The following is a 25,361-nucleotide window of genomic DNA, read 5'->3' on the forward strand; positions in this document are numbered from 1 at the left end:
GTATTGCGGCGCATATGATAGCAGCCGCCGGCGAAGGGAGTGGCGAGCACAATCGTCAGGCAGATTACGCGTATTGTGGAGTACCTTTCAAGGGAAGCGAAACGGGGCGTGTGGGTGGAACAAATGTATAATAATAAAGATACGCGAGTCGAGACCTCTTCATGCAGTGAGAAAATGGGTAAGCACTTGACGTCACTTGTCGAATACCGGCGACTACACGAGAAGAGTGATTGAGGTTTAAATGCTCAGGCTGCATTTTTTTAAAATTATGGCTTACGCTATTGCGCGAAGTCACAGAGTCGGGAGGCGCACTTTTACAAAATGTGCGCCGGTGGTGCATCTTCGGTGCATTCAAAATTTTATCGGTGCACCTATTATTTTTCAGCTGTTTTCATTACTCGACCAATACGTGTTCCATTCGTTTAGTTTTGCTAATTTACGTTGAAATATTATGCACTTTGCTATGTATTTTCTGCGCTATTTGTATTCTCTATTATTTCTTTTGCTTTCACCCCAGCATTGGCGGCAGAGGCGTATTTCTTCATTATTATTATTTATTCATATTTCATGAATAAATACTGTGAGATTAGCTTATAGCCTGTGGCTACGGATACCGTATGAATTGAAATAATTTTTGTGTAATGATTATGCCATTTGATAAAAGCCGATCGACCGACCGACCGACCGAGCGACCGATCGACTGACTGACTGACCAACCGACCGACTGTCTGGCTGACTGACTGGCGGCTGACTGAAAATGGCTAATGGAGAGAAGCGACCGGATGCTGCCTCCTCCCTCGGAGACATGCCTGTACTTCAGTGCATACAAAAGTGGGCTTGCAGTTAACATCCTCGTCCCTCCCCACCTGCCTCTCTTTCTTAACGCTACGCTAGATGCGCTGGTTGATGAAGTTGAAGTTTATTCATATGCAAAACATAGGTACATAAATGTAATATACAGACGAGGGTCCCAAAGTGATGATACTGAAAACGGGACCCTCGGTTAGTAACTACAACAGAATTGTAAAATAGTTAGCAGCCTAACAGCGGATAGCATAATAATGCATTAGTTGCAAGAAAAGCAAATGATAACGAAAGAAAAAAGACGGGATTAATTATTTGACAGAGAACCATACGGACAGAGTCTGACATGAAAACGTGGTGTCTGTGCGAAGCATCACTTATGGCATGGCATAGCCAATCAAGTGAACGAATAAAATAGTGCGAGGCAAGCAGAAGTATCAAATGAAGCGTTGAGCAGTTTGCCGAATATCTCAAATTTTCTTAGTGTGCATAAAAGTTTGGCCTAGACATTAGGACACTCCCTCTTAATGAAAACTTCGGTTCTTTTCACGCTCTAACTGGTGAATAAGTACGAGAAATGCCAAATTTTCACGTCGAACGGTTGAACCGACTTTTTCCAGACTTTCTTTGAAAAGATTTGTCTTCACTTCTATGGAAAGGCTTTGCCTCATTTTTTTTTTCACTACTGAAAGTAGGCATCTTGCTTAAAGTTTAAAGCTTAGCAATTTATCGATTACTTCTGAAACAAGGCTTTGTGGCATTTCATAATGAAAACATTTATCCGTGGTTCAAGGCGCGTGAGTCAAATAAATAGACCTTGATTTCCTAAATTCCTTGATTTCCTTGATTTCTTAGCGGGGATATTTGGTGATCGCCTGACAACTTTTTCGTGGCTAATTTAACAACCTTTTTGTTATTGCTGCCGTTTAAATAGCCGCGAAGGAATCAGTGACATAGAGAATCCAGTAACTTGCCCATGTAGTTACTATCAATTGAACACACATTAAGCCATTGGTATTCAGCGCTGTTGTGTGTCAATTATATCTCCTTGTTCACTGCGCTGTTTTTTCACCGGCAATAAATGTAGGTCGTTAGCACCTCAAAATTTATTTTACCTATAAAATTTATAGTTTGTCCGCATCGTTTATTTTGCGGGCCTAGAGTGCCCATTGTAGGCCATGAAGTTCTATAAGCACTCATGAGGTGAGCAAGTCGCTTTTAATCGTATTCCGCTTATCATAGCCGTGTTATGATTCCAGCTATACCTTAAAGAAATTATGGAGGCAATTACTTGTAGCATAGGTGTTCTTCCGCGTCTTCAGCCAGATTTACCTAAAACGCACAAATTACCTCGCGAGCCTAATCAAAATTGCAGTTGGTAAGTTTACAAAGTTTCACGAATTGTCTTTTGAATGTCTTATGTTACTATAAAGTACCAGTTGCGTAATGTGCGCCTGTCACTGATAAATTCGCATCCGCGTTTCTTGCCATGCTGAGTCATGAACATGTTTTCATATGTTTTCCTCCCAAAAAAGTGCCAGTTTCGCCCGAATGGCGAAGCATCGATTGCAATAGCAAATTAGTGGACACCTGTACGAATTAAGGATAACCTGTAGAGGCGAGTATCTACCAATTGTATAGAGGTGTAAACAAAAGCATACTAACTAAATAAACTAGCATGGTGTCACTCGCGTACAAGCCAGCATAAACACATCTCACTCGATGACCACGGAAGCTCTTTGTCAAAGCGTTGCTGTGAGGAAACGCGGCAGCAGGAGCGAGCGAATGGACCATCGTGCAGCCGCTCGCATTCACGCGAACTACGCCGCGAAAACACAGCGCAGTGCTGACTCTGTACCAGTCGCAGATGGCGTTCAAGATACAGTGGTCCGGCCAGGAGGGCACGGTCGCCCGGGCCCCCCGGAGTAGAACACACTGCCCCTCCCTGCCCTCCTCTCCGAAGCCTTGCGCGCGACGGAAGATGGCGCGCTTCCTGCCCGCTCTCCAGCGTTGCGTGCGCAATATTGATCCGCAGTCACCGGGTCAGCCTCGCACGCTTTTACTCGCACATACAGCATACGGTGCGCGTCAACGATTTTATCACCCTTGGAGTTTATAGAAAACCTCACGGGGACGCCGACGCCGACGGCAGAAATACGCTTAGAGTGTGTATATCATTGCTATTGCAATAAAGTGTTCCATTACCTGCTATAATTTTCTATAATATTTGGGGTTTTACGTGCCAAAACCACTTTCTGATTATGAGGCACGCCGTAGTGGAGGACTCCGGAAATTTCGACCATCTGGGGTTCTTTAACGTGCACCTAAATATAAGCACACGGGTGTTTTCGCATTTCGCCCCCATCGAAATGCGGCCGCCGTGGCCGGGATTCGATCCCCCGACCTCGTGCTCAGCAGCCCAACGCCATAGCCACTGAGCAACCACGGCGGGTGCTATAATTTTCTATGTAGCTCTGCTATAAATAAAGAAGGTAATTGAGGGAGTAATGAGTTGCAATTGAAATCATCCGCCCACCGGTATTTTACTCATCGCAGGCAACTCAGACGACTTTGGGACGGCCAACAACCTTCTGATATTTCCTTTTCGGTCGCTGTTACGCGCGTTAATGCTACATGCATCATACATCTGAATGCTTGAAGCAGCTGCAGGCAACGCGGTGAGTTGTAGCGCTTTCGAGCGCTTTCGTTGTCTTGCAGGTAAATTTTTGAAACATTTCCCGAGGATGAGGAAAGAGACCCAAGAACACGGGACTGATATGTCACTCAAAAAAAAAGAAATATAGATGAGCACATTTCCTTAGTTCTCGAGCCCAACCCGCCCACTTTGTAATTTCTGACTCGGTCGGAACGTTTATGGAAGATGCAGGACGCGAGTTTCAAATACACGGGAGAGCTCGAAATCTCTAGTGCTACCGGACATCCGATAAGCACACATTCTACACCCAGAGCTTGCAAAAATGTCGTGCGTAGCGGGGAGAGGGGAAGTGTTGGATGGGCCCCATAGGTTTGTAGCCGAGGGGAGAGCGAATAGTATAACGTAGGGCGGAAATGGCGTACGTTTCGCAGAACACAGAAGGTCGCGTAGTTTCCTCAGACGGATTTAGGTGCATAGATGACGACTTGGACTTCTTGAGCCAGAATTCTTTCGGTGCTGAGAGCTTCAGGCTGACGACGATGAACTCGTGGAAACAAATTTCCGTCATATCCTGTTTTATGACTGTGTTTTCACTTAGCAGCCTTGTGCCATTCTCGAGTCGGGTATAAAAGGCGGGCTGCTTAGCTACAGATTCTGTCACTGTTAACAATCGATCCTACTGCCTAAGGAGCCCTGTGTCCGCGGTTCACCGTAGCAATGAAGGTGAGGTTATTTCTGCCTGTTATTACAGTAAGATAGTTAGTTCAGAAGGTTTATTGTTCGAGTATTTGTTAGGTTTTAGCGAATATTCAGAAGAACGTACTCTGTTATGTTCTTAAGGTAATGTCGTTCAGAGCTAATTGCTGCTTGGTGCTCTTATTCCTTTATAAGAAACGCAACAATGAACAGTTATTCAAGAAATTGTCACAAATATAGCGCATAAATCTGCAAAACAGAAAATGTATGCACAAAGCAGACTTCGAAAGTTGATTATATACTGGATAAAATACGACATTAAATTCCGGTGTTGTTTATTGTCGTAGTATAAGGTAGAATGCACAGGAAATTCCAATCCAGGCTCCATGTCGAGTCAGTCAACGGAAATATTCGGCTCATTTTTTTTCCACAACCCATGATCCTTAACCGTCTGAAGCCAACTGTAAGCAAGCAATACATTTTCTATAAGTAACCCGCATGTGCTTGAAAATAATTGCGCTAATCTTCTAAATATCTGAAAACTATTCCGACACCAAATGCTGTTTCATTTTATTATGAAAGGTTTCTTTTTACGCTTGTTACAATGTATTGTTAGTTAGAATAAAGTGGTACTCAGTCTACACTTCGTCATTCTGACAATAAGAGATGACTTTTCACTCAAATCCTCACGAAACAAATAATTGCCACACCTTCTACACGTGGCCAAGATAGTGAAAGCTAAAGAGATCTGCTCATTTAAAATCACCGTGAGGGTTGAAACGTTTCTTTCAAGCACCGTCGTCGGCTCCATGGAGCCTCCATGGAGACTTCTTGGTCGCCGACTACAAAGTTTGCTCCTCCTTCCATAAAGGCGCTCGCCTTTACAATTCCTTCCTAAAGCCGGGAGTAAACCAGTGACCTTAAAATTGAATGCTTCATTGAATGAATTATCAAGAACGCCCATCATTCTCCTGAATTAGGGTCAGTTGCGTGCGCCACGTTTCTACGCGGTAGTTATTCAAAATCAAGTATGACATTGCTGGCCCAGTGACCTAGTAATGCACGGCGGCACTTTGTAATGCAATTGTCTAGGTCCCACATCGTAGCAGTGTAATATTGCGCATTCTTTTCAATATCCTAAAAAGTGTTGAGGACGTTGAAAGAACAGTTAACGACATAGATGCTTACCAACGACCTCCAGTTGGCCCGTGTACAACATATAAGCCAGAAAATAATGAAGAAACTTCACTTTCTTCAATGAATCCCTTATCGGCCCCACTTCAGTCTCCAAGAGGCTTAAATAGTGAGCCAATAATACAGCTGTGGATAAATGACTTGACTTCATCGCTACTGTCCTGTCTAGTTATACTTAACGACCAGGCACTACATTCTTCCATACGCAGTGCTTCATCGCCATTACTGTCTGCGCCCTCTTGGCCTGCGGTGTCTTCGCCAAGGAAGCCGCCAAGAAGGAAAAGGTTGAAGGGCGCGGAGGTCTGCTGGGCGGTGGTCTCGGAGTCGGCGGCTACGGCGCTGGCGTGGGACCTGGTCTCGTCGGCGGTGGTCTCGGAGGTGCAGGTATCGGAGCAGCTGGACTTGGCGGCTATGGCGGAGCCGGTCTCGCTGGCCCGGCTGTGGCTGGAACTGGTCTAATTGGAACCGGTGGTCTCGGATACGGTGGTCTCGGATATGGTCGTCTCGGCTATGGTGGTCTCGGCTATGGTGGTCTCGGCAATGGTGGTCTCGGCTATGGTGGTGGTCTCGGCTACGGTGGTGGCTACCAATCCGGCTACGGCTCGTCGGCCGGTGGCCACCAGGGAGGATACCAGGCTGGTGCTGCTGGACACAACCAGGGATCAGCTGGTTTCGCTGGTGGTGCTTCTACGAGGAACGTGAACGCCTACAACAACAACCAGGGTTACAGCCATACCTCAGGATTCTCGGCCTCTGACAGCAAGACCTTTGGCTCCGGACACAACCAGGGCTCGGCTGGATTTGGAAAGGGAGCTGCTGGTCACCAGGGAGGATACGGACAGTCGTCGTACGGACACAACGCTGGTTCCGGCTTCGGTGGAGGTTACCTCGGCTAAAAGTGTCACACACATTGGAATAAAACTTGTTTTTACAATACATTCATTGTGCTTTGTGTTGTGGTCCAAAACGGAAATAACGAGTCCAGTTCTTTTTTAAAGTCAAGCAATGCAGCAAGCACAATTATAAAGGGGACTATGCAAGTGCTGTTCTATGAACTAGTACTGAAGGTTAGATGGGGTATTCAAATCCTAACACTTCTACTTAATCTTCCAACACCGACAGCATCGGTGGCATTTATAATGCAAATTTATTTGCACATACATTGTGCTTCACACGTGGTAGCACTATACTGATCTCGCTTGACTGACCTTTAGTATTTTTACAGTGTGTCAGCCAAAAGGATTGATGCGACTAACAGTTCTCAAGGCATATACAGTTGCCCCAAATCTTTGAACTGAACTTATTAAACCTGCTTGCGTGCCGCTATGTAGGAAGAAAAGTAAAGGGATCTATAGTTCACGTATACAACTACAATTTTCTTTCTTATGTTTCCTTTTCCAGGGCACGCGCAAGTCATTATTTCACGAGATCGATCTTTCATTCGTAAGTGGGTGTTACTGTACTGCAAGTTTTCAAATCCTATAATAAACAGGCTTGCACCAATAAATTTAGAGCAGGGTCCTTTAATAACTGCACCGGCTCTTAGCGTCCGAAATAATGCACTTATGGCTCAAATTTAATCCGGAACGCTTACGTGAACGTTATTACTTTTTTTTCTGAGTGTCGGAAAACTCGTGGTCAAACGCAGTCTCTTAGCTGAGAAAATTCGCTATTATTCAGCTACGACTAGACGTCGCGGGCTTGTATACCACTCTGGCAACGCACTCTGACAATTTTACTAATGTCATTCCCGTGATTGGTAGTTTTCAGTAGCGTTTTCTGAAAGCTCAGAATACATCGGCATACCATATCCAGAGACAACATCTTTATCTTTAGAGTTCGCGTATTGTGGAATTGTTTTGTTTTCTCTTTTTCCGCTGTATAGGTGGTTTTTACGGCTCATTTTAACCAACATATTTTATAATGTATAAAAAAAGTTGCTTTTTTAAAATTTTGCTGAAAGCAGCAAATTAGACGCGCTCTGCACTAAACCTTAAAATTTTAAAAACTGGAGCGATTTCGCAGACAGCATTTCTTCAGTTGTATTAACCATGCAAAAACGGAGTTTGATGATAAGACACAGCAACGCAAGGAATAAAAAAGTTGCGAGGCAATTCAAGTTGCAGTTGATGTCGACGGAAACCAAAGTATTCCTGAGCGAGTTTGGGTGGTAATGGAGTGTATGAAACATAATTTATTCTGAGAGGCCCACAGCGTCTCAAACGACAGCGTCTCCAAACGCCAGCTGTTACGACGCAGGAATGCGACAACGCTTCCCTTGTCTTTGGTACTACTGGCCCGACCAACGGCAAGGTGGAACAACCGGTACCATATGTACGGGATTGGCGCGCATTTTAATATTGCACCATCTCCGGGATCAGCCGCCGAAAAAAGCTAGAAATATACCCTACACGAGAAAGGGGGGAAGGGGTAACTCTCCAAGTCTTTGTCTTTAAATTTTGAAAATGTGTTAGTAGGTAACAAAGTTATATGGAGAAGTCACATAATATAAGTTTTGGTACTTGTCAATCGCAGACTTTACATATAACGTTTGCAATTACCTTGACTCCAACCACTAAGAAAAAGAGCAAACTAGAACTTTTAATGATATGCCAGCCACTAAGAACGGCAAGCACACCACGGGAGCATGTCTTCCCCGTTATTGTAGGACATTATACTGTCGCGTTGAACATTAAAACAGAGAAAAAGCACTCCGAAAAACCCCACTTCTTGGTTTAGTCGATGCGATGGCGAGCCGGTCTTTTCCTTCGCCGGTGAGGTCTCTAAGCGACCATGTGTTCCGTTACATTGCTAGGTGACGACGCTCACTCTGTCCCCGTTCTGCTTTTGTCTCATCCTGCTCTGTTGTCTACTCTAACGCGATAGCGTTAAGGGCCCCATGTCGCAAAAAATACGGCATCCTGCGCCGACCATCTTGTGAGCGAAAAATCGTTCCGAACCACGGATACCAAACCACAAAGGCCCTCAACGTGGCGAAGGGAGCTCACTGAACTAATTGAATTTCTTAAAGTAAAATGCGTCAGACGAACTGTAAAGTACGACTTACACGCAACCTACAGACATGATAGCGTCTGACAGTAACATTAATCTGCGAGAAAACATAGTTGTGTTACGCGGAAACTCAAACATAAACCACTTTTCCAGCGTTCCTACCATTAATAAAACGGCGCGCCCTATTGGGCTGCTTGCAACAACACCATCCAGATGGCACTCGCCTCTACGTAACCGTGGCAGCGGCTCGCGGAGGTGAAGGTGGAGGGAAAAAAAGCTGCAGTTGCTGGGAAGCGTTACAAACAGTCAGGGATCTTTGAATGCTATCGCATTCCAATCTTAAAAGCGAAGCTTAAGCATCGTCCAAATTTTTATTTCTTGTTGTTACTGGTACACTCCCTGCCCCCACCCCCCTCCTCTTAATTGCCGTGTTAAAGCTACGCTTCGGACTTCGGATGAAATTTTGCCACTCGGGGTTTAGAAGCACGCAGTTAATGTAAGTGCATTGGCGTTAGAGAATTAAACTACCTTTATAATGAGGCCACCGCAACCTCCAACACGCGCTGTAGTGACGGTGGTCCGTAGTCGCGCGAAAGTGTTTCTTTATTCGTACACTTCTCTATTTTATTTATTTAGTTTCTAATAAAGACGTGTCATCGGTTACTCAGTTACGATTACTTACCATTTAATGCACCTACGTTTGTTTAACGTCGATTTGTCGCTTGTCGTGACGAAGTGCTCAACAGCTGAAATGATTACTGTCGCCAGACTACCGTTTTTAACGTGGTATATTTGTATTCAGAAACACTACTACTACTACTACTACTACTACTACTACTACTACTACTACTACTACTACTACTACTAATAATAATAATAATAATAATAATAATAATAACATTAAACTGCAAGTCATGTCTTCGTGCTGCACGGTTTCATAGAAGAGTGAGTTTCTCAGTACCTTATTTCTCCTTTTGAATATAGCAAGAAAGCTATGTTTCATTATACGCATGCACATTTTGCCGAAAACGTGCAGTTAACTCATTGTACAGATTATACTAAGCAAGTGGCAGGTTATGGATCCATAAAAAAAGAACTTCGCAAGAAGTTTCGTTTCACACATCTATTGACTACAATAGGTTAGTGAAACAAATAAATAAAAGGAGAGCAATGACATTGCCATTGTACACACTTTTTCCTAAGGCACCACCACAAATAACAGGGAATTACGTTTACCACGAAGACTGTCACTCATGCTGGCACCTACATACTCTACGTAAAAACAACGTAACCTTGAGTGTTGTATCTGTGTCTATTTCCAGTTTTCCGCCGGCGGATGCGGCCCATCCAGCGCCACTGAGGGCCCCGGCGGCGGATGCAGCACATCCTTCATTCTTTCCCTCGGTGCTCCCCGAGTATAACATCACGGCAAATACATTTCAAACTTGAAATCTCGGCTGGCGCAACGCCAGGTGCAGCCGGCAGCATAAAATAGGAGAAGCTCACTCGTGCTTTCGATTGTATCCACTTTAAGTGCGTTTCTTATTGCTACTTCTCTTCATGAAACGTCGAGCCAAACTTCTCACCCGGGTGGCCATGCATGGCATGGCCAAAATTGGGTCCCCATGCTCGAAGTTCGAGAATGATTGCACCGGCGAGGAACATAGCACAAGCATACTGCTCACAACATTATGAAGCCAGCAGATACAAAGCCAAGCAAAGCACAGGGGAAGTCATTTGTTGCTTTGACTTAAATATAGAAGGGATCAGGTTAAGTGAGATGAAAATGGACGAAAAGCAAGTGGCTACCGGCGGGAGCCGCACCCACGCCCTCTGCAGAGCGCGTGCGTTGCTCTACCAGTTGAGCTACGGCCACGGCTGATCCCGCTGCCATGTTTTGGGGTACCCGTGTATATGTAAAGATGGCACCCTGAGAGTATTAGCTAGCGCCACTTATGGTCATCGCGACAGACGTGGCACGCCTTTTTTCGATCACTCACGTCACGTTGCACGTGAAAGTCTGGAGAATGCAGGCGACCAATAAATTTACATGCTACCCGAAGGCATCAACCGTGCTTTAGTGGAGACCTTCGCTGTGCATTGAGTGAGAAGAAAAGGGTGAGCCGATCGGTCCCAATTTCTGTTACTCTGAACAATATGAAGCCAACAGACTGCTATCTGCTGCAAATAATTTTGAAATACTTATTGTCGGTACGTTTGTTCTCGCCTTCCTCACGTTCTTTACGCATTCCGTTCTGTCTCATCTTCTCGTGTACCTATACGTCGATGTCGTCACACAACAACAGGACGGTTGTCCATGATCGTTTGACGCTCATGGTTGTTCGCGCAAAATTACATACATTCTCGTCTTAGCCCAGAAAAGCATAGCGAAAATTCTTTGGTGCTCTAAAGTCTATATGACAAGGCACAGGTAAATGAAAGCTGAAGAAAAAAAACACCTTGTCCCCATTGGGGGCTGAACCCACAAGAATCGCCGAAGCTCAGCAGCACAGCATCACAAGCGTGATGCAGAGGGTGCCCCGCCCCATATTTTCATATGGCTCAAAAGCTTGCAACGTGCCTTCCGCGGCAGCTCTCAATGAAGCGACACGAAGTATACGAATGGATACTTGTAAATAAGTATTTGAGAGTGTGACGTCTTTATACCGTATGCAAGAAGTTAAAGTTCTGCACGTCGGCGCCCGACGTGCAGAAGAGTCACCGAAGGCCATATTGCGCTATGAAAGCTGGCCATTTGCAGCGCGTATGTACAGGCCATGAAGACACAAGCGAGGTACTCACGCTATCTGTCGGTACATTGTTTTCCAGTCTGTTCCCCCTGCTGATATTCATATTTTAGGAGCAGTGTGCCAACGAGCCCACGAGCGAATTTCTCTTGGCTTATATTGTGACGATGTGGTGACCCCGAAGATGCCGTGACATTACCACTGTGTATTAACTATGAGAGAATGCAACTTTTTATTTTTTGTAACCTCATGGCCCAGAATACAAGGCGGCACATTAGCGAGAATGATAGTTACCAGAGCAATCGTCGATCCTTGATCGAAATTTCAGTTTTCATGGCGGTTCAGTATTTATACTTTCGTATGGCGTAGTCTAGGGTAACTGCAGTGCTCGCGTAGATTCCACGTTGTACACGTTTCGCTTCGTACATGAAATCTTACGAGGTGCATCCATCTCGTTGTGCACATTTCCAACAACAGTTGCCGAGTTCGGGTTATTGTGATGCTCGTCTTGGGCGCGGGAGCTTTATATAACATGACGGGAGCGGCTATCGACGATGAAATTACGGGGAAATGATGGCCGCCAGAAAAAGTAACACAGCGGACGCATGTCAGTTTTGTCAGGGTCTAATTAAATATGGCTTGGTTCTTGCACAAAGCTTCGCTGCGGGACATCATGCGAACCAAACTGAACTCCAGAGAGGGAATAGCCACGTGTCGCAAGTTTTATTACTGTAGCCACATGCAGAATACATCTCATACGATTATTCCCCACAGCGCATGAGATATGATTAATGTTTTTCGTACAATTTCTCGCACCCAAACATAGCCTGAAAGGCCCACCTTTCATTAAACAGAATATTCACTGATTCGTGTTGCACTTATACATACAGAGCACCGCAAGAATATATCCTAACTACAGCGTGTAAACAAGGATCCAGAAGCTGATTTACAAAGTTTTTAACCTTTGTAATTTCGCAGCTAATTGATGGGCTGTTCTTGATAAAAATGTAGCCAACATCACGAATAGAGAGCGCTAGCTCTTGCGAACCTTCCAAGCATAAAAAGGCCTTTTTGTAATATGGGCCCAAATTTATTCCAAAGCATTTTTGAACTAATTTGAAACTTTAGAGTTGTAATTCGTGCATACAGTGTCTATATCCTTACTTATACGTTATTATAGCGATTATTGTAGTCTTTAGAAAAAAAACACACACAGCGCAAATATGCTCTTCGAAGAAGGATGCGCATCTCTCATGCGCGTACTCAAGTGAAGCCACAACCAACAATTTTCGCTTCGAAGTCGAACTGCGCTTGTTCAAAAATTAAAATACTCTTTCGAAACACAGAGCTATACAAGTGAATTCTCTGTTTAGCAGTACGTGAAGAGTAAAAAGGAGAAAAAAAAATATCTGCTGCAGCAGATCTTCACTTTGCTGCCAGGCCTTCATGCTCGAGCAATAGCGAGTGAACTGGTTCTTACATCAAACATACCGAAAAGTGCTCGCAAGTAAAATTACCTCACCTCGGCAAACAGGATCAGCATATCGGATAGTCTGTGGCAACAAATTTTTTTTTTATAAATAATGGAAGAGATACATTCGCTCAGGAAATGTCAGAAACAACTCTAGAGGATAGGATAAGAATAAACTTTATTTGTCCAACGGTTGTTGATGTTGGTGCCCGGGGCTAGGCTGCCAGGGGTCCATCGCCCGAGGAAAATCTTTCGAGATCCTCGGCAACGGCCCTGGCCCGCCGTTCTAGAGAACAAGACAAATAGCATTAGAACTATTTTACAGAAATATTTATACAAATTTGTTGCTAGACAGATGATTAAAATGCATGTTGGGATTGCAGAGCTTACTCAGGACCCGAGTGCGTGCCCTGACGAGTTGGATGCCTCGAGTGCTACCGGAAGCCCACACCTGCCCGTTCGACACTGCAAGCTGAAAGAGTAACAGACAAGGAGCGAGGGGGAATCCCGTGCGCTGGAGAGGTTCTCAACTGTGGACGATTAACACTACACTTTTTGGCGCAAGAGACGTCAATTTTTTTTTAAGAAGACCGAGTCGATCGTTGAACGATAACGCCCCGAATTCTCACTATTGGATTTCTTACGCGTTGCAGCGAAATGACAACGACAGCGATCGACTCGTAGAAACGTTTTTTCGCGTGGTTTCCTGTTTTGTATTTGCAATTACACTTAGCGGGCAGTTAGTAATCTTTAGCCGAGTATAAAAAGGGAGCGACAGAGGCTCAGTCACTGCAAGCGGTCGATCCCACTTTCCAGGCAGCCCTGTGCACGTAGTTCAGCCAGTCTCTCAGCAACGATGAAGGTAATATTATCCATACTTTGTAACACGGTAGTATCGCTAATGGGAAATAATTATTCTAACTATATTGCTCCAGTTCACCGGATAAGGAAAAAAATTACTTTCTTTAAGTAGACTACGTGATTAAGGATATTGGCTTCCGTGAAACGTTCTGCCTAATATTGTGACGGTAATACAAAGAAATTTAGGATACCTATGAATTAGCTGTTGCGATCTGCCTAATATTGTGAGGGTAACAAAAAAAGAATTAGAATACCTACGCTTTAACTGTTGCGACATGCCACATGTCGCATAACTAGGAAGCAAACAATACCAACGCAGCGTAACTATGACATATAACAGAAAAAAAGTCTTGCATAAGCTCGAAAATATTTTTGCCAACTCTAAAAATTACTCTCGTGCGGTGTACTGTTTTGGTTTTACGCAGGAAGCTTTTTTGTATGTTTTCTTTCACTTTAGATGGTTGTAAAATACATCCTTAGCTCACTAGAACTGAGGTTCCACAAGCATCTTTTTATCCCCCCGTTCACAGCTCACTTTATTCAAAGCCTCTCGAAATAACTAATTCTCAGTATCTCGGCGCACGGGTTGAGAGGGAAAGCGTGAATGCTCAAGCAATTTTCTGGTTTAAGGTCGTTATAAGTAACACTGCCTTAAAACATTGTCAATGCTGGCCAGCGCTCAAATCAACTACGGGTAGTTGTGTCCCGCTGCTACATAGTCATTAAAATTGAAAGACAAAGTCTGTTAGTTGTAAACATAGTTATGCACAGTCGCACTCAAACTGAACTACAAAGCGATTGTGTCGACCTTGCACATCACGGCAGTTCTGGTTATGCATCATTTTCACTTTCTCGTGAGCTGTTTGAGAGCCGCATAAGATGTACGAAATATAAAAGTAAAAGTAAAAGCAATTTCCAGTTGGTCCGAATATTTTATTCAAGAACAGGAATACTGGAGTACTTTACCGTAATAGTCGAAGTATCGTCCTTGTCGGTCGCGCTGTAGAGGCTATGATTAGTTTACTATACCAAAATTTTAATTGCACATATACAAAAATATATACAAGTAGTCTTCAACGCACCAGTCCTTAGCACCATTCTTTAAACGTCCTCTTTACTCACTTTAAAACGCAGTTCTTCATTGCCGCCGCTGTCTGCGTCCTCATGACCTGCGGAGCCTTCGCCGAGGAAGCCGCCAAGAAGGAAAAGGTCGAAGGTCGCGGAGGACTTCTGGGCGGTGGTCTTGGAGTCGGCGGCTACGGCGCTGGCGTGGGTCCCGGGCTCGTCGGCGGTGCTCTCGGAGGTGCAGGTATCGGAGCAGCTGGACTCGGCGGCTACGGCGGAGCTGGTCTCGCTGGCCCGGCAGTGGGTGGCGCCGGCCTCATTGGCACCGGTGGTCTCGGGCTTGGCACCGGAGGACTCGGCTATGGTGGTGGTCTCGGCTATGGTGGCGGCCACCAGTCTGGCTATGGCTCTTCAGCCGGCGGCCACCAGGGAGGATTCCAGGGAGGTGCAGCGGGGCACAACCAGGGAACCGCGGGTTTTGGTGGCGGTGCTGCCAATAGAAACGTGAATGCCTACAACAGCAACCGGGGGTACAGCCACACCTCGGGATTCTCGTCCTCTGACGGCAAGACCTTTGGCTCCGGACAAAACCAGGGCTCCACTGGATTTGGAAAGGGAGCTGCCGGTAACCAGGGAGGATATGGACAGTCATCTTTCGGGCAAAATGCCGGTTCTGGTTTTGGTGGAGGATACCTCGGCTAAAAGCGCAGTCAATAAAACTGTTTTTAATACACTCGTCGTTCTCTTTACTGCTGTTTGAAATGATAGAAATAGATTCAGGTTCTCCGAATCACGCAACGTGTCATCCCACACACACAGATACAAAAGGAAGACGAGTGGAACTTTTTCTTTTTTTATTTGAACTGTAGCTTTCTTCAGAGAGCACCAAAAGGAAACCTGCGTGGTTGAAAAGACTTCAGAATACCGACAGCGCTGGCCTCCCTGTAATGTAAACGTTTATTGCTCGGGCGTTGGGACCGACAGTGCTCACGCAAGGGATGTCTCAGGCTCGAATCAAAGTTTCTACATAGCGACTTGTTTTCGTCAGCTTTAAACATCCCTTTTTGAACGATGGTTGATAAATTGCAGTATTTGTCTGCCTGTGACCCTGTCATACCAAGCAGTTACGCCTTACCTCTACCTGTTACACCGGTATGGACAGCCTTTGAACGGTTTTCCGAAGTGCTCGACAAATGCTCATATATAAGGGTTGTATCTTAAAGTATATATTCTTTTCTTTCAAGTGTTTTGCCCGAATCCTTAAGGCTAGAAAATGTGCCGAGCTGCGATGTCTGAATAAAAAGAAGAGATGAATCTAAAGTCTAGTTATGGCGCTCCCGTCTTCATTATTTTCAAGGTCAAGCCTGGAAATCCATCATAACCATGGCAGCTCACCATAAGACATACTTCGGTATTAATAGCTGCGGCGCTAAATATGTTTTTGACATCTCTCGAACGCGCTAGCGCAAATGAATTTTAGGTAGTAGCCTACCGATACAGGAGAAGCGGTACTCCACACGGAAGAGACTGTAATGCTATGAATGTTGTCGCCGAGACTGAACATTTCAGTTAGCCTTTATGAAAGCTCATAACACTTTGTCTTACTGTAGTTATGCCGACTACACCCATGCAACTCTTCCCGCACTATCGTAGTGCTTTAGTAAGAGTTTGCCTATGTTAAGCGTCTTTACAGCTGCCGTTCTGAACAAGAATGTTTATTCCGAAACAGTTCAGCGCAAATCCTCGAGGTAGAGCAAAATACCTGTAAGAGGAAATTGTCAGCCGCCCTACAGTGGTGCGATGCTACAAGACAATTCATATTAATTTACCTGAAACAAATAAACTTCGAACATCAAATTAGAAGCAGGAAATTTCAATCCCCGGACCATCGCAAATTTCCTGCCAGCTTTGTACCTTATAGCCACAGTCGGGTGAATGACCGTCTTCTTTTTCATGAACCTTCCTCGACCTTGCGGGTTTATGCAGAACTTATTCGACATGTTCAGTGTTCCTGCACTTTTATTTTTCCATTATTTTGGCCTCATTGTGCTACCCGTAGCTTGCAGGTTAGCTGAGAGAGTAGAGTGACCGGAGGGCCCTGGTTCTCGTGTTGAGCCCCGGACCAAGAGAAATCTTTCATCAACTATGAAGCTCCATGGAAATCAGCGTGCACCAGCTCATGCCATCCGGGTGCTTCTGGAACAACACTCCTGGCCTTTCTTCGAGTCAGTGCTCCTACAATATAACGCTACCATTCAACACCACTGTCTAAATCCTCGCACCTACCCGCCGCCGCACAAGGCACGGGTGGCGGGGAAGCAGTGGTGTGGAAACAATTACCGACGAACACGTACCTCCACCTAGGCATACTACACGCCATTCACTCCACATTATATTACAAGAAATGCCCCGTGTGTAACAAGTGTGCCTCATTCTACCACCTCCCGTGAGCTTGCCCCAACGTGCAGACAGCCCCGAAGATGCCCAACCTTACACCTGAGCAGTGGCAGGCCGTGCTGATGAGGTCGGACCTGAACGACTAACGTCGTTACGATAGCTGACACAACGGACCTGAAGCACAGGAAAGACCAGATGATTCCTGGGCAGATGGCCGCTCTTCTCGCAGATGGAAGCCATCCGCTTAATCTATGACTCAATATAGGTTTTTCCTTTCCTCGTCATTTCTGTGGAACACTTGTTGCTTTCCTCTTTAGTTTCGTGCTGGTGCTTGGCGGATGACAACTTCCCTTTTCACGAATGTTTAACTGCATGAAAGAAAGAGAAGCTTTTGTCTGAATTTCGCATTACAACAAGTTCAGTGTAGGCTAAACAAAATTCTTTTAAGACTGCGTTGTATATACAGACATGGAACATGCACGAGTACTTTAGCATTTCGCAAACATCAGATAAAGACTTTCCAAATAACAATGTAGCCAACAACGAGTTTTCTTGAGGTTCAGCTTATATATTCTGTAATAGTAGTAATTAGGCGTTGCACAGACATAATTCATATTAGAGTTAATGCTAATCATTATGATATACCAACACAACAAAAGAGTATGGTGTAATATATGCGCCTTTACAATCGGTCCTTAAAACACTTCACCGATACGACGCAGAAGTCCGTGCCCAGAGGCTCTCCACATTTATTTAATTGTAGTAATGGTGAACCGTTGTTTTTCCTTACTTGGGACGCTGATACGGCTCTGTGACTTCCGCGACATCATTGCGTAGCGGCTTTCGCGCGCCACCCGATCCATTCTTATCTTCTTCTTTTGTATATTTCCCCCCTTCTTTTAACAAGCACTCTTTTGGGAAACTTCGATCGTGTACAACAAACACCGTCTTACGTCCAAAAGCTGCCCACTCGCTACTCTAGGTACGCGCTGCAAAGCGGGACTTCAAAATATGTTTGGCCAGTCTGATTTTCCAAACGTGCACCTGATGAAAGTCCGTTGGCGTTTGTGCTCTCAGCTAATATCAGGACGCGCGCCAGTGGCCACGGCCGTGTCCAGTCGCAACGATGCTTTGTTTCGCTTTTGTGTGCCCTTCAATCACGGCGACTGAGCAATTTATGCAACTGCTGTTGGTCATTGAAGATTAGTCACCTGTGGCGACTCCTTGATTGTTAATGTATGTAGTTATAGGGTAACTAGTGAGAAAACATGGTCACCATGCTTTATGATTTTGTTTTATTTTGCTTCCGTTTCGGCCTAATAATTAGTGCTGTTAATCTCTAGCTCCGCCGATTGCTGATTGCTCACAAGCTACAATCATCGAAAAGGTCACACTGCTCTTTTTATGCCACGATCGATTCATGTTATTCAAGCTTATAACAATAACAATTAACCGTAAGTCGTCGACATTGCTTTACACATGTTCAATTCCTAGTGAGATTCTCAAACAGCTTCAACCTTTTCCTTGGTCACCTGTGGTAACATACGGGGCAAATTAACTTCAAACTTCAATGCGTGGTAACCCAGGGCATTGAGCCGCCAACAATACCCAAGTGGCCTAGGCGTGGATAACTGGTTCTTTCGAACGCACAGATTTTAATTTTCTTGCTTGTTGCGAAACTACTTTCTATTCTTAAAAGGGTTAGACGAACATCTCGCACGAGTGATACAATCCGCGCTCTTGCGTTGCGCACCGGGAAGTGAAAAAAACGAATTGCAACACGTTTTATCGCCGCGGGCAAAGGCTGCGGCGAGCAGAATTACCAAGCAGGCTAGGTGGCTTCTGTCGCAGTGCTCAGTAAAGGGGGCAAATGTGGAGGTGGAATGAACAGGGCATTGTTATTTAAACGCTCGCGAGCTTGAAGTCTTCGTGGGGGAACCAACTGCATTCCCGTCCTTTCGCGATGCAGCCGCACCTGGCGTCATTGTGGGACACGCTCCAAGCACGGCGTCTGCAAAGAAAGGTTACGGATGATGTAATCGTCGAAATGTAGCTTGGGGTTTGCGGGAAGTGGCGCGAAGCAAGGTGTGTGGCAGGGAGCACAGCCGCGTATCCAAATAACAAAAAAAAACATAAAAACCATCAGGTACTGCGCAATTTGGCAATCACCTTCATTTGCATTTCGTACGCGTTTCAATTTGGCAGCACAGCCTATCTGTGCCCCTTCAAAGACGTACCCCACTTCGAATTTCCCCAGCGCAATCGGTCAGAAAGGACGACCAGAAAAGTCACTTTTTCACAAACAACCGACAGCTTCGCGGCCCAGTGATCTCACCTTGGAAGCATCCGGCCTTCGCCTCTGTTCAACGCCTCACCCAATTCTAGTAACAACTATTACGAGTACTTCTTACGATTATGACCCGTCTATTACTCGGTTTATTCTTGCATTGCTCGTTAACCGGTTGACGCGCCATGGGTAAATAAAGTGGTAGCCCGTGGTTCATGTTACGTGAGTAAACTATGCGGAGTCGGCCCTCTTTACCTATCTGCACAGATGGTCGACAACAGCATGAAAATTTTGTGATCACTGATCACAAAAAAAAAATGATGTTGCTGGTGAGGAAACTGCACGGTGAATAAATATATAAATAATACTGTGAGACACACAGTCGCTGGCTAGAAACTTTGGGTTCATTTCTATTTATGAAAATGAAAATAAAAAATAAATGTAGTAGGTTTATTGCGACTATGAAGTAAGGGTTATTGTATGCGACAATTTCTTTTTAATGTTTTTTTTTCTCGTGCGCTGCTTGTTCGCCATAACCAGTCACCCACCTTGACACTACAGCTTGCACATAACTTGATTACAAAGTTTGTAGACACACTATGCATTACTTTTACTTTGCAGTGCAGTGATTCTCGTGCTTGAAGTGGTTTCCCACAGAAACCTAATGGATCAGGAGCCCTTTATTTGAGTAATTTTTACGGTAAAAATGATAATTTACACCAGCAGACCTAACAAAATATAAAGGTATTACATTTAATAGCTCTTTCCTATCAAAGAGATCATATGAATACACACACTATGACTTCCGAGATGAATTACAGTTACAATAACCTTTTTAAAACATTTGATTTCTCACCTTTGAAAGCACTGCATTACTACAAAAGATTTAATTGCACAAATGAATCTTCTAGTGATGGAACAATACCCATGTTTCGTAGGCATAACCATATATGACATGTTTTGAGAATTTATTCAGTTGAATTTATCTTTGAAATTCCATGCAGCTTGATGCTAGAATAAGAAGTACTGTTTAGGGATAAAATAGTGTTTCGAAATATAGGTCATTCACTAACCTTTTTTTCTCCTTAGCGCAAAGAATTTACGTGACATTGAAATAGCGTCAGAAACTTTTCATGTTATTTCTTTCATTCTATTCGGGAGCACAACTCTAAATAAATACTACCCCTGAATATTTCAGGCTGCCGTAGCAAGCTTTAAGATAGGTTGTCTATAATGCTGAAAAATTATAATGTTTAACCGGGCAAATGTGCGCCAGCGACGGAAGGAGGGACATAGACTGAAGAAAGATGATTAACATCTCCATTGTTTGCCTACCCCATCTGTCATGTTCGTGTCTATTTTGCATCGTGGTCTTCACTGTCCGCCATGTTGAAAGAGATTCAACCAGCCTCGCTTCAAAATCTCTTGAAGCGTTTTTTTTTTCACGAGTGAGTGCACGGTTTCCAGATACACTAAGAAGCTTGAGACCTTGAACGCTAGCGGACATCCGACAGTTACCCGTTCCACACCCGAGGCACAAAAACATAAAAAAGACGGGGACATGGGAGAATCAGGTACGCCGGAGAGGACGATAGCCGGGGAACACTAAATGCTACAACATTGGGCGGAAGGAAGGTAAGTTTCGCAGAACACAGCGTGGAAAGCTGAGATACATTTAGGTTCTATGATGACGCCTTCGACTTGATGCGAGGGGATTCCTTCGGTCCTTGCGGCAGGAGGCTGACGACAATGGTCGACTCGTAGAAGAAATTCTGCGTCATATCCTGTTTTGTGTTTGTGTTTTCACTTAGCAATGCGGCGCCCGCTGTGAAGCGGGTATAAATAAGGAACCACTCAGTGGCGGAGATTCACTGCCAACGACTGATTCTGCCACCTAAGGAGCTCTCTGCCTTTCATCAGCTCCAAGTTCGGTACAGGACGAGCATCTCACCAACAATGAAGGTAAGTCTGTTTCTTCGGCATAGCATAGTAGTGACGTTTACGGGGAGAGATTATTGTACTTATATTTCGCTATTAGCGAATATCGCAAAAATACTCACTTTTAAAGCAAAAAGAATTAATGAAGGAGAGCAGTTCCTGGACAAATGCTCTTTATAAGAATGTGAGTGCCTTTATTTCAAAAATTTGCAAATATCTACAGAAAAAAAATACCGGAAAGAAATTTAGGATTATTATACACATGCTGTGGACATAGAAAGCGTATAAACGGAAGTTCCATAAGCATGAAATATACTGCTATAAATGCCCTGGCTATCCTCGAACACATTGTTTCCATAATATTCTCAAGTCATGCAGCTAATTGTTACAATTTACTTCATTACAATTACATTGAATGTTTTTTTCTAATTTGCAAAATACCTATAGCAGTTTTGTAGACTCCATTTCAACCATACCAAACGCATGTTCAGCAAACACTTCATGCTCATCTTCAAAGCTCGCTTTTCAAACACCTCACAACATAGTTCATTGCCTACAATCCTACACAATAAAACTATGGAAGGAAAAGTGTTTCCTGCTTTGGGAGTGCATTGCGGTGTGCTACACTGATGAAGCACCAAGTATGCTTATCGCTCCGCTCTGCTGTAAAGAATAGTTGGTGCTCCATGCTAACGCACCACTCTTTGCAAACGCCGTGGTTAACAGGCACAGTTATCAAAACCTCAATTACATTTACGGGTTGTTTTCAAGTCAATTCTTGTGCCCAACTTCATTTCATCTCCTTTATTACTTTATTCCAAATGCAGTTCTTTGTTGCCGCCGCTGTCTGCGCCCTCATGACCTGCGGAGCCTTCGCCGAGGAAGCCGCCAAGAAGGAAAAGGTCGAAGGTCGCGGAGGACTCCTGGGTGGTGGTCTTGGAGTCGGCGGCTACGGCGCTGGCGTGGGTCCCGGTCTCGTCGGCGGTGGGCTCGGTGGCGCAGGTATCGGAGCAGCTGGACTCGGCGGCTACGGCGGAGCTGGTTTCGCCGGCCCAGCAGTGGCCGGAACCGGTCTCATTGGAACCGGTGGTCTGGGATACGGCGGTCTTGGATACGGTGGTCTTGGATACGGCCGCCTTGGTTACGGTGGACTCGGCTACGGCGGTGGTCTCGGCTATGGTGGCGGCTACCAGTCCGGCTACGGTTCTTCGGCTGGCGGACACCAGGGAGGATATCAGGGTGGCGCTGCCGGACACAACCAGGGATCTGCTGGTTTCGCTGGTGGTGCTGCCAACAGGCACGTCAACGCTTACAACAACAACCAGGGCTACAGCCACACCTCGGGATTCTCGGCCTCTGACGCCAAGACCTTCGGCTCCGGACACAATCAGGGCTCGGCTGGATTTGGAAAGAGAGCTGCCGGTCACCAGGGAGGTTACGGACAGTCTTCGTTCGGACAAAACGCTGGTTCAGGCTTCGGTGGAGGATACCTTGGCTAAAAGATACGGTCAATAAAATTTGCTTGTAAAGAAAATCTATCTTTCCATCTTGCTGTATGCTGTTTGTTGCTGTCTTGCCGAGTATGCAACTTGGACCACTGGGTATGTTCCAGAATTGAAAACTTATCGGGTCACTGGGTAAATGCAACTGGCCGTCTGTTGCAAAACATGTGTTCGCAAAGATGACTTGGGGCACTGAGCATGCGCAACTTTGTATGTGTCACTGGGTATGTGGGCATTCTTGGCAAAAAAAGATCCCCAGAATGTTTATGTGCGTCCGGGCAAGCACCTGAACAGACAGGCCGAATAAGAACAATTCAAGAAGTCGGAATCAGAATATTGAGGATATCAGCTCCAGACAAGTTGACGAAATCGCCATCGAAAGCGACTGAGTGTGAAGAAAGCAACTAAGTTTGTGAAATCAGACCAGAGCGTTCATTGAGCAAGGACCGCTGAGTTTAAATTGAATAAGGAGAAGTGGAAGAATTTTCATAAATATAAAAAAACGTCATTTATAAGAAATTCCGATATATGCATGGTATCCGGCAGTCTTTTTTTCAATACCTTCCTCAATTGTGTTAGTTATTCACGTTGTAAAAGCAGAAATCGGATAAGATTCCCAAAATCATGAAGTACTACAAGCACAACGAAAAGAGCGATGATTGGCTTTCTAGGCTTTGAACTCAACCTTAACTAGAAGGGCAACCAAACTATAAACATGGTTTATTTATCTCTGTATCACAGTAAGTTCTACTCTCTCGCTAAAAAAAGATAAATAAAAACTAACTAAACCATGGTTACATTTTTTGCAAGTTCCAGTCTCTTTCAGAATAGGCCATCTGCCCTTCGTGAAGGCCCTTCGTGAACGATGCCCTTCGTGATGTGAATGACTGACTGTATTATTTTTATTTTCTTTCCTTATCTATTCTTCCTCTTTCTGCCTCCCCAAATGTGGGGTAGCGAACCGAGCACGTTTCTTGGTTAACCTCTCTACATTTCCTTATTCATTTCTCTCTCTCTCTCTCTCAGAATGCAATATGCTACTTGCACAGAGGTCATGCATTACTTCTGGCAATACTAGACCATTCTTGGCGGCCCTTAAACAGTTTTGTAGCCACTGGGATTAAAGAATGCAGTTATGTAAAAAATGTAACACTATGCAATTTACGAAGATAAGAAAAGAGAATATGGGATATACTTATGCGATTGCTAGTTCAACTTCATTTTTAATTATTTCCAGGACAAACGTGTGACTTTACTTTGTCAGGTATAATTCAAAATTTGTAACGGCATCCGCATTTCGCGTAGAATAAGCAAATGAAAACTTGCTCTTTAACTACTGCTTTATAAAATTTGCACCTAAATATTTGCATATCCTGAAGCTTACTGCCAATTTTACGTTGTTAATATCACGTAGTTTCTTTGGAATATGTATGACCTGCCTATTTGTACACAACATAAAAAATTATCCCACAGTTGTCATTGTAATATGCGAGCGAAACCTCAGAAGGCCAAATACGCTAGCTATCCTCATGTCGTCGTAGCACCAATTTCAGTAAATAACACCACCCTCTATCTAGAGCTGATGTGAAATTGTCCAACAATAATATCTCATAAAAACAAACACGGTAACATACCTACCCTAATTTGTGAATGAAATGAGCTTTCGCTTCCATCTCATTAACTAGCATTTCATGTAAAATTTGCGAACGCATTCTGTCGTCACAGATGACTAAATTCCTAGATTCTGTATGATTCTTTTCATCCTCACGGCATGTCTTCATAAGTCATTTTCTTGCCCAAATCAAGTTGTTTCCTTCACTTTTACAATTTTCATTCAATTTTGGAATGCCCTTCCATGGCTGACCGCTTTTTTTCTTGGTTACCCAAGAGCGCTTGATAAGGTGTGTTGTGAACCACTACTTTTCAAGCTAAACAAATTGAGTATAGATGCTCATATTCTCACCTGTCTGTAGTACTTTCTTCCTAACCTCCTGCAGTTCGTTTCATGCAATGACAAACAATCTTCTAGTAAGGCCCTGCATTCTGGAGTATCGCGTCTTGCCCGTGTCGTTCAAACACATTTCGCGCAGCAGGAGCGGCTGCATGTCGTATCGGTAGACGTCAGTGTTCATTCATATGTCGTCACGCCTCAGTTTTCGCATCAATACACTTTGAGACGAGGGCTCTTGATGCGAAAGCCAGGTATTTTTAAACGTGGCAATTATCTCATTTACTTGAATATTAGAACCAATTTTTTTCTGAGGAAAGGTTTGTGTCACTGTTGGGGGAGGTGTCATTACGGGAAGAAAATGTTTCGACAGATTTTTGCGGATGGTTGGTGTCGGCTCGTCCCCCATGTACCCTAGCATCGCTCGAGCACGTAGCTATAGCGACCCATCACAAGAGTAGCTTTAGATTTACACGGTCGGTGAGAACCTGTTAAGGGACTAATGCACTGACCATGCAGAGCCAAAAGTAAAAAAGGCGCCTACTCTTTACCATCAGCGACGACTGGTGTTGACCTGCGTGGCGCCAAGGGTGACGACGCACTGAGCGGTGAAATGAAATCACATAATACGCGGTCCATTCTTTCGTTTGTAAAACAAACAAAAACAAAAGTAAATTTCTCAAAGTCAAATGTGGGCGTCTGTGTGCGTTTCACGTATGGCAAATTAAAACAATTCAAAAAGTGTTATTTCTACATAGCGATAAACTTGACATTGCTAATGTG

At 44.5% G+C, this 25,361-nt stretch overlaps 2 protein-coding genes across 2 annotated transcripts; both read left to right on the forward strand.

Moving 5' to 3' along the window:
• The first annotated feature begins 4,177 nt into the window (after nucleotides 1-4,177).
• LOC135907372 (uncharacterized) lies at nucleotides 4,178-6,266 on the forward strand. The gene is made up of 2 exons (XM_065439059.1): nucleotides 4,178-4,183; nucleotides 5,560-6,266. Exons 1-2 carry the CDS (start codon nucleotides 4,178-4,180, stop codon nucleotides 6,244-6,246), a joined length of 693 nt encoding a protein of 230 aa, XP_065295131.1. The 3' UTR covers nucleotides 6,247-6,266.
• Nucleotides 6,267-14,539: 8,273 nt separating this feature from the next.
• LOC135907373 (uncharacterized) lies at nucleotides 14,540-22,627 on the forward strand. Its single transcript, XM_065439060.1, has 3 exons — nucleotides 14,540-15,131; nucleotides 21,049-21,152; nucleotides 21,956-22,627. The coding sequence occupies exons 1-3, from the start codon at nucleotides 14,606-14,608 to the stop codon at nucleotides 22,625-22,627; spliced, it is 1,302 nt and encodes a 433-aa protein (XP_065295132.1). The 5' UTR covers nucleotides 14,540-14,605.
• The last annotated feature ends 2,734 nt before the right edge of the window (nucleotides 22,628-25,361 follow it).

This window comes from Dermacentor albipictus, chromosome 10 (assembly GCF_038994185.2).
Source record: "Dermacentor albipictus isolate Rhodes 1998 colony chromosome 10, USDA_Dalb.pri_finalv2, whole genome shotgun sequence".
Classification (NCBI taxonomy): domain Eukaryota; kingdom Metazoa; phylum Arthropoda; class Arachnida; order Ixodida; family Ixodidae; genus Dermacentor; species Dermacentor albipictus.

Bases quoted from the DNA above. Each gene is read 5' to 3' on its own strand.
- LOC135907373 (XM_065439060.1), top strand. From the start codon at position 14,606: ATGACCTGCGGAGCCTTCGCCGAGGAAGCCGCCAAGAAGGAAAAGGTC. The intron at 15,132-21,048 runs GTAACCAGGGAG...GGAACCACTCAG, and splicing joins ATTTGGAAAGGGAGCTGCCG to TGGCGGAGATTCACTGCCAA. The intron at 21,153-21,955 runs GTAAGTCTGTTT...TTCCAAATGCAG, and splicing joins GCATCTCACCAACAATGAAG to TTCTTTGTTGCCGCCGCTGT.